Source organism: Nycticebus coucang, chromosome 2, assembly GCF_027406575.1.
Source record: "Nycticebus coucang isolate mNycCou1 chromosome 2, mNycCou1.pri, whole genome shotgun sequence".
Taxonomy (NCBI): Eukaryota; Metazoa; Chordata; class Mammalia; order Primates; family Lorisidae; genus Nycticebus; species Nycticebus coucang.
This window is the reverse complement of record NC_069781.1, coordinates 45,134,155-45,143,770: the sequence shown is the minus strand read 5'-3', so window position 1 is coordinate 45,143,770 and position 9,616 is coordinate 45,134,155. Positions and strand designations below refer to the sequence as shown.

Below are 9,616 nucleotides of genomic sequence, written 5' to 3'. Positions count from 1 at the left end.
TCAGGGAGGAGAAACTAAGTATGCAGGATATGAAAAAACTGGAATTTCTCTAGGTTAAGAAGGAGAAGATTGAGATGTCTCTGGTTAGGTTAGGTCAGGTTGCCTCTTATCAAGGTATAAATTCCTAAAAGAGGTTTTATAGAGCAAGCCAGATAATTCTATAGATTGCTGGACATTATAAGAGAGATGTTATGCCTGGTCCAGTCAGCTGACGCCAATTCTATAGATTGCTGGTCATTATAAGGAGATGTTCATGCCTGGTCCAATCAACTGATGCCATGTGTATTACCCTGTTTCCCCGAAAATAAGACATCCTCCGAATATAAGATCTACTTACAGGAAAGATAAGACGTCCCCTGAAAATAAGACCTAGTGCATCTTTGGGAGCACACCTTAAAATAAGACACTGTCTTATTTTCGGGGAAACAGGGTAGTAGGTCATGTGACCTTCCCAGGACTGCCACTTTAGTAAGGACCATCAGTGGCCATGGCAAGTATTAGGAGATTTTCTTGGTTTCTGAAATATGAATATGAAGATATCATGAGTGAGTTCATAAACAGTATAGAGACAAATTCAGCCAAGGTCCAGATACTTTTGTGTTTTTTTTTTTTTTTTTTGAGACAGAGTCTCACTTTGTCGCCCTTGGTAGAGTGCCTTGGCATCATAGCTCACAGCAACCTCAAACTCTTGGCTCAAGCGATTCTTTTTTTTTTTTCAGGAGCTAAAGTTTTATTTGTTCATTTCTTGCATTTGAAGTACTCTTCGATGACATCCTTGGCCTGAGATTCTTTGCCATAATCCTTGACAACTACACAACTGCAGCCAACCACTTTACGGGGTTTCCCCTCTCTGTCAATTTTACAAAGGCCTACCCATTCCCCTAGTTTCTTGTTGTCATCAACCTTAATTAGGTTGATTTGGTGTTCAGCACAAAGGGCCTCCACCAACTTGACATACATCGGCTCATCACAGTTGGATGCAAGCACACAAAGATGGGCTTGGCGCTTGTCTAAGGCTTTGGCAGCTTCGCGGATTCCACGTGCAAGGCCATCGTGGATGAGGGCGGTCTTCAGCACCTCTTGTAAAGCGGTGTTAAAGTCCATTACACCTCCAGCAGCAATGCCTTCCTCGGCCATGGCGGTGAGTTACGGGTGAAGTTGAATCTTGACCTCACTGAAAACAAAGACCATGGGGCTCAGCCTCTGCGCAATTCTGCAGCGGCAGGGAAAGAGGCTCAAGCGATTCTTTTGCCTCAGCCTCCCAAGTAGCTGGGACTACAAGCACCTGCCACAATGCCCGCCTATTTTTAGAGATGGGGGTCTTGCTCTAATTCAGGCTGGTCTCGAACTTGTGAGTTCAATTGATCCACCCACTTGGCCTCCCAGAGTGCTAGGATTACAGCCCAAGGTCCAGGTTTTTTTTGTTTTTTGTTTTGTTTTGTAGAGACAGAGTTCCACTTTATCACTCTTGGTAGAGTGCTGTGGCGTCACAGCTCACACCAACCTCCAACCTCCAACTCCTGCGCTTAGGCGATTCTCTTTTTTTTTTTGGTTTTTGGCCCGGGCTAGGTTTGAACCCGCCACCTCTGACCGGCGCCCTACTCCTTGAGCCACAGGCGACGCCCAACGCTTAGGTGATTCTCTTGCCTCAGCCTCCCAAGTATCTGGGACTAAAGGCACCCGCCACAATACCCGGCTATTTTTTTGTTGCAGTTCGGCTGGGGCTGGGTTTGAACCTGCCACCCTCAGTATATGGGTCTGGTGCCCCACCCACTGAGCCACAGGCACCACCCCCAAGGTCCAGTTTTTAAGGGACTGCACCTCCAACAGGTGCTGGGGCCTTATAAAGAGCAGCTCAGATGAGTAAGTATGATTCTATTTATAATATCATCACTGAACTGTTTTTAGGGCTTTATGGCCTTCAAATTCAAGGAAGATCATAATACCCTGTTTTCCCGAAAATAAGACATCCTCCGAAAATAAGACCTACTTACAGGAAAGATAAGATGTCCCCTGAAAATAAGACCTAGCGCATCTTTGGGAGCACACCTTAAAATAAGACACTGTCTTATTTTCGGGGAAACAGGGTAGTATAACTATCCTCATTTCTTTGGGGATTACTTGGAGAGGCAAAACCTGGGGTAAGAGGTGAGGGACAGGGAATGAAGAGATGGAAAAAAGACTCCAAGACAGAATCTCCAAAGGGTTGTTTTCTTAGACCAGTGGTTCTCAACCCATAGGTCATGACCCACAGGAACTGTATTAAAGGGCCATTAACATTAGGAAGTTTGAGAACCACTGTCTTAGACCCTTGTTCTGCTCCCAAGTTTTCTTCTAGGGCCCTGTCAGCAATATACTACCTCCTCTATCCTCCTGTTTTGTTTTTTTGTTTTGAGACAGAGTCTCGCTCTGTTGCCCAGGCTGGAGTGCCATAGTATCAGCTAGCTCACAGCAACCTCCAACTCCTGGGTTCAAGTGATCCTCCTATTTCAGCTTCCTAAGTAGTTGGGACTACATGTGCCTGCCACAACGTGGCTAGTTTTTCTCATTTTAATAGAGATGTGGTCTGGCTCTTGCTCAGGCTGGTCTCAAACTCTTGAGCTCAAGGGATCCTCCTATCCTAGCTTCTCAAAGTGCTAGGATTATAGGCATGCACCACCAGCCCTGGCTCTCCTTCTTTACCCTTATTACAAATTAGAATTTTAAAAATAATTTCTAAAGCTGATATGAGCCAGGCATGGCTCACGCCTATAATCCCAGCACTTGAAAGGGAGAGGTGGGTGGATTGCCTGAGCTTACAGGCCAGCCTAAGCTAGAAAAAGACCCCATCTCAAAAAAATAGGTGGGCATTGTGACGGGCGCCTGTAGTCCCAGCTACTCGGGAGGCTGAGGCAAGAGAATCGGTTAACCCCAAGAGTTTGAGGTTACTGTGAGCTGTGACACCATAGCACTCTACCCAGGGTGACAAAGTGAGACTCTGTCTCAAAACAAACAAACAAACAAATAAATAAATAAATAATAAAGCTTGGTAGGGCGCCAGTCCCATATGCCGGAGGTGGCGGGTTCAAACCCAGCCTGGCCAAAACCCACAAAAAAAAAAGAAGGACTTTCTTTTGGGCAGCGCCTGTGGCTCAGTCGGTAGGGTGCCGGCCCCATATACCAAGGGTGGTGGGTTCAAACCCGGCCCCGGCCAAAACTGCAACCAAAAAATAGCCGGGCATTGTGGCGGGCGCCTGTAGTCCCAGCTACTTGGGACGCTGAGGCAAGGGAATCACTTGGGCCCAGGAGTTGGAGGTTGCTGTGAGCTGGGTGAGGCCACGGTACTCAACCCAGGGCCATAAAGTGAGACTCTGTCTCTACAAAAATAAAAATAAAAAAAAAATAATAAAGCTGATGTGGGTGATCTGGTAGTTACGATACCTCTATTCAAGTCCAGGTAATATATCCTGGAGACATAATCCTGTCATCTACTCAAGCATCTGTTCAAGGCATGTTCCCACCTGAGTGCCTTGATCCTTGGTAGACACTTCACGTGGCACATTCCTCAGTTCGTTAAGTTCTCTGTTCAGTTGTCATCCTATCAGAGAAAGCTCCCCTGACCACCTGTCAAAAAAAGCACATTCATCTCAATATCTCTGTGTTTTATTTTATATAAATTATCCCTAAACTCATATGTGCACATACACACAGAGGAAACTACCATTTATTAATATGGGAAATACCCAAAAGAAAAGAAGTTTACCTTAAAAGATACACAAGAGTGGGAATGGGATCCATCTGGAAGTTGAGATCCAAGACTGTCTGGGAAGCAACTCCTCCATCTCTTTCCTGGGGTCTCCTGTGCATCTGCATCTCCACCACATTGTTAAATTTCAACAATAAAAAACAACAACAAGCCCTGACTTGTAGCACTTGCTGATTTCTGTGGTATAAACATCTCCATCATAGCCTGTTTCAAGCTACAGGCTATACAAGCTACATCAAACCACAGTATAATCCTGGCAGTGCGAGAGTGAAGTAGTGGAGAACACAGACTCTGGTGCAGATAAATTACGTATTTCTCAGGGCCTCAGTTTCTTCACCTGTAAAATAAGGTAATACTAATGCTTCTTCTATGATGTTGCTATGTGGATTAAAAACACTTAGAGCAGAGCCCAGAATTATGTACTTTTTCAGCTATTATTAACTCTATTAATTTATTGTGTGACTGGCAAGTCCTTTCCTTTCTCTGGATCTTAGCTCCTTCATTTTATAAAACATAGAGGTTTTCTGGGCGGTGCCTGTGGCTCAGTGAGTAGGGCCCCAGCCCCATATACCAAAGGTGGCAGGTTCAAACCCAGCCCTGGCAAAACTGCAACAACAAAAAAGTAGCTGGCTGTTGTGGCGGGCACCTATAGTCCCAGCTACTTGAGAGGCTAAGGCAAAAGAATCACCTAAGCCCAAGAGCTGGAGGTTGCTGTGAGCTGTGATGCCACAGCACTCCTCCGAGGGTGACAAAGTAAAACTCTGTCTCTTTAAAAAAAACAAAAAACAAAAAACAGGCTGCAGCAAGAGACTCGCTTAAGCCCAGGAATTGGAGGTTGCTGTGAGCTGTGTGATGCCATGGCACTCTACCCAGGGCCATAAAGTGAAACTCTGTCTCTACAAAAAAAAAAAAAAAAACCATAGAGGTTTTATTATAAATAACTGTTAATGTCTTTCCAGCTCTAAAAATACTAGGATAATCCTAGCTATGACTAGTTAAAGAGAAATTGCAGCCCCTGCCTCTCTAGTTTATAGGCACTTTTCCTGAAATCACGGGTACAAGGCACCTACATGGTGCAAATGACAGCCAGGTGGATTCAGTCCAAAACATAAAGTGAAAATTAATCATCGGCCTTGACCTCACTTATTCTAGGAAAACTGTGGGGCCAAAACTTTCCAGCATCTGGGACTCTTTTCCTGTAACTGGCAGATCCAGGTGCTGGTCAATTCTGGCTGCTTCATTGGTTTGTGTGCCAGAAGCCTTTGTTTAGGAACATACTAATTTTCCCCTGCTGAGTGGTACTATAGGAGGAATGCCTTTTTCTTGTCTTTTCTGTTTTTTTTTTTTTTTTTTTAGAGACAGAGTATCACTTTGTTGCCCTCCATAGAGTGCTGTGGAGTCACAGCTCACAGCAACTTCCAGCTCTTGGGCTTAGGCGATTCTCTTGCCTCAGCCTCCCGAGTAGCTGGGACTACAGACACCCGACTATTTTGTTGTTGCAGTTTGGCCGGGGCCAGGTTCGAACCCACCACCCTCTGTATCTTTTCTTTGTCTTTTTTTTTTTTTGGTAGAGACAGAGTCTCACTTTATGGCCCTTGGTAGAGTGCCGTGGCATCACACAGCTCACAGCAACCTCCAGCTCCTGGGCTTAAGCGATTCTCTTGCCTCAGCCTCCCGAGTAGCTAGGACTACAGGCACCCGCCACAAAACCCGGCTATTTTTTTGTTGTTGTTGCAGTTTGGCTGGGGCTGGGCTTGAACCTGCCACCCTCGGCATATGGGGCCGGCGCTCTACTCACTGAGCCACAGGCACCGCCCTCTTTTCTCTGTCTTAATGGAGAGAAACAGAAATAGAAAGAAAGAGAAATACAGAGAGAGATCTACAGGCATGATTAATAGGAAGAGAGAGACAGAAAAAACACCAGGAGAAAGATTTTTTGACTGTTTTTCTAATAAGAGAAGACAAATACAAACAGATGAAGATAAAATAAAAGCTGATTACCACAGCTTTGGAGAATATCTTGGAATGGATCTTGCTTAAAATAAATACACATGCAGTACAGATGGGAGGTATTCCTTGCCTTTTCCTCAGCTTCTAACTCTAGGGTATTTTGAACATGCAACTTCACCCAACCCAAATGCCAAATGGAATAATCTTATGTATTTTTCCATTCAGGCTCATATTCTCATCGTTGAATTCTGAAGAAGCTAGAATTATCACCTTAGACTAAAGATTCTAAGAGCTAAAAATGACCCTAGCACGCCCCTCCTTTCTTTGCAATATTTTACATATTAGGAACCAAGGCTCAGAGAGATTGGGTGACTTGCCCAGGTCTCACAGACAAGTGACAGAGCTAGATTAGGTGGCAATCCACACATCTCAGTGATATGGTACATGTCCTACTTACCAGCTCCACAGCAAGAAACAGATTATTGAGAGTTTCATAAAGGAAAGGCATTTATGGAAGCCAAGACAGGCAGATTACTTGAGCTCAGGAGTTTGAGACCAGCCTAAGTAAGAGCAAGACTTCATCTCTAAAAAAATAGCCAGGTGTTGTGGCAACCTATAGTCCCAGCTACTTGGATGGCTGAGACCAGAGAATCACTTGAGCCCAGGAGTTTGAACATGCTGTGAGCTATGATGTCGTAGCACTGTACCAAGGACAACATAATGAGACTCTGTCTCAAAATAATAATAATAATAAAATAAAATAAAATAAAAAATAAAGGAAAGGCAACCAGAGATGGTGCAGTGCACCAGAGTGAGTGACGGTGGGGCTACTGATCACTTTGGGCTCGAGGGGACAACTGGGAAGGAGCAGAGAGCAAACAGAATGAACCACTGACCAGAGTCTGTAGGGACCTTGCTTTTAGGGAGGTAGGGTGTGCAATGGGAAATAAAAAAACCTCACATCCCTCTCCTTTACCATAATCTCCACTGGGTGAAACCAACCAGAAGGTGGAAGATAAGAAAGGCTGTTGATGGAGATCAAACACAGGTACTGAGCAGCATAGAGAGTAGACTTGGAAAGGTACATGGGAGCACACCTGTCATCACTTTGAGGAATTTCAAACAATGCTATTTACATCCTATGATTTGGCTTTGAAGTGTATAACACAGTAAGACTCCAGGAGCATAAGATACAATAGGAATAAAGAAAAAAAAAAAAGATTATGGGCAGCGCCTGGGGCTCAAGGAGTAGGGCACCGGCCCCATATACCAGGGGTGGCAGGTTCAAGCTCAGCCCCAGCCAAAACTGCAAAAAAAAGGGATAGGGCGCCAGTCCCATATGCTGGAGGTGGTGGGTTCAAACCCAGCCTCGGCCAAAAAAAAACCACACACACACAAAAAAAGAAAAGTAATTAGGGGCTAGCATTCACCATGGGCGGCGCCTGTGGCTCAGTGAGTAGGGCGCCAGCCCCATATGCCGAGGGTGGCGAGTTCAAACCCAGCCCCGGCCAAACTGCAACCAAAAAATAGCCGGGCGTTGTGGCGGGCGCCTGTAGTCCCAGTTGCTCGGGAGGCTGAGGCAAGAGAATCGCGTAAGCCCAAGAGTTAGAGGTTGCTGTGAGCCGTGTGACGCCACGGCACTCTACCTGAGGGCGGTACAGTGAGACTCTGTCTCTACAAAAAAAAAAAAGGAATAAAGAAAGCTGCAAATGGGGCGGCACTTGTGGCTCAGTGAGTAGGACGCCAGCTCCATATACCAAGGGTGGCGGTGGCTGGTTCGAACCTAACCCCAGCCAAACTGCAACAACAAAAAAAATAGCTGGGAGTTGTGGTGGGCGCCTGTAGTCCCAGCTACTTGGGAGGCTGAGGCAAGAGAATCACCTAAGCCCAAGAGCTGGAGGTTGCTGTGAGCTGTGACACCATAGGACTCTACTGAGGACAACAAAATGAGACTCTGTTTCTAAAAAGAAAGAAAAGAAAAAAAGAAAGCTGCTGGGCGGCGCCTGTGGCTCAGTTGGTTAGGCGCCGGCCCCATATACCAAGGGTGGCGGGTTCAAACCCGGCCCCAGCTGAACTGCAACCAAAAAAAAAGAAAAAAGCTGGGCGTTGTGGCGGGCGCCTGTAGTCCCAGCTACTCGGGAGGCTGAGGCAAGAGAATTGCTTAAGCCCAGGAGTTGGAGGTTGCTGTGAGCTGTGTGATGCCATGGCACTCTACTGAGGGCCATAAAGTGAGACTCTGTCTCAAAAAAAAAAAAAAAAAAAAGCTGCAAATGGCTAGGTTCAGTGACTGGCTCATGTCTGTAATCCTAGCACTCTGAGAGGTCAAGGTGGGTGAATCACCTGAGCTCAAGAGTTGGAGAGCAGCCTGAACAAGAACCAGACCCCACCTCTAGAAAAACTAGCCAGGCATCCTGTGGTTCCAACTATTCAGGAGGCTGAGGCAAGGGGATTGCTTGAGACCAAGAGCTTGAGGTTGCTGTGAGTATGATGACACCATGGCATTCTATTTAAAAAAAAAAAAAGGGGTCAGCACCTGTGGCTCAAGGAGTAGGGCCCCGGTCCCATGTGCTGGAGGTGGCGGGTTCAAACCCAGCCCTGGCCAAAAAACTGCAAAAATAAAAAAATAATAAAGCTGCACATTAGGACACTAAGCCGTCAGATACCAAAGCAGAGAACTGGATAGACAGAGGTTTACAGAGGCGGACTCCTCAGCCTGACACCAACTGTACTCAGAGCTGACAGAGATTTAGGCAACAAGTCAGGCCCTACCCTCAAGGAACATGAATCTTCAGGGGATGAGGCCTGACCCTTTATGACTGTTCCTGAGCTTATTATTATTATTATTTTTAGAGACAGAGTCTCACAGCAACCTCCAGCTCTTGGGCTTAGGTGATTCTCTTGCTTCAGCCTCCCGAAGCAAGGTGCCCACCAAAACGCCGGGCTATTTTTTTGTTGCAGTTTGGCAGGGGCCAGGTTTGAACTCACCTCCCTCAGTATATGGGGCCAGTGCCCTACTCACTGAGCCAGAGGCGCCACTCTGTTCCTAAGCTTTATTCCTAGAGACCTTGATGATGGTTACAAATAGAGGAGATAGAGAAGGATTCTCCAAGAGGGTAACTTCCTGGAAAATCAAAGTTGATATTAACTATAAAAGGACAGGGATAAGCTGGAGAGAGATCTGTCTTGGGACCTGTGAAGGGATATTATAGTTGGTGGGAGCTCATGGAAACCTGGGGGACTGTCTCTTCCCTCCTCAGATTTAAGTCCAGGGATCTCTGGACTTGACAGATCCCTTCTACTGAATCCAATCTACTCCTCTCCCAGTTGAGTCTGGGGTGGAGTCAAGACTCCTAAAACAAGTAAAACCAGTTACTGCAGGCCTGGACGTGCTCTGCTGAGGAATAGTCCTTGCTGAGAACTCCTATCCTCACCTGTAGCCATAGCCAGCTACAAATGGTAAGAAAAAGATCCAGAAAAAAAAAGAGAGAGACTTAGAAAGAGGTGAGTCTCAGAGAAAAGACAAATCAGCACCTACCTCTGAAGTCTAAACACATGGAACCAAACTGGACCTTCAGAAACTGGGACCATCCCTGCAAGGCAAAATTACTACTCAAGTCATCCCCTTCTCTGGTCTGTAAAATGTCTGCTTCTGCCAAGCACCAATACCTGTTTCTTTGGGCTTTGATCCACTAGTGCCAGCTCAGGTCAGAGTTTCCAGTGTTCTCTGAGAATCCGCCTCCCAGCAAAGTCTCAGGGATCCAGCTCTTAGCTTCTCCTTCCAGCTTGCTCAGGTCCCCTGAGTCCTGGGGAAAGGCCATGTGGCTTCTTCCTCCAGGGTGGGCAAGCTGGCTAGGCCTCTTGCCTCATTATGGTTATAAAGGGTAAGCTACAACCTGGAAGAGTAAAGGGGTTCCTAGTTTG

General features: G+C 46.1%; 1 protein-coding gene and 1 long non-coding RNA gene across 2 annotated transcripts; both read right to left on the bottom strand.

Annotated features, from left to right (window-relative positions):
- Positions 1-719: 719 nt before the first annotated feature.
- Positions 720-1,229, bottom strand: LOC128570940 (40S ribosomal protein S12-like). The gene has a single exon (XM_053570585.1). It carries the CDS (start codon positions 1,135-1,137, stop codon positions 739-741), a length of 399 nt encoding a protein of 132 aa, XP_053426560.1. The 5' UTR covers positions 1,138-1,229; the 3' UTR covers positions 720-738.
- Positions 1,230-3,470: 2,241 nt separating this feature from the next.
- Positions 3,471-9,278, bottom strand: LOC128570972 (uncharacterized). Its single transcript, XR_008375681.1, has 3 exons — positions 9,231-9,278; positions 3,743-4,082; positions 3,471-3,603 (listed from the first exon to the last, which is right to left on the bottom strand). It is a non-coding gene; the product is annotated as an uncharacterized LOC128570972 (long non-coding RNA).
- Between the last annotated feature and the right edge of the window lie 338 nt (positions 9,279-9,616).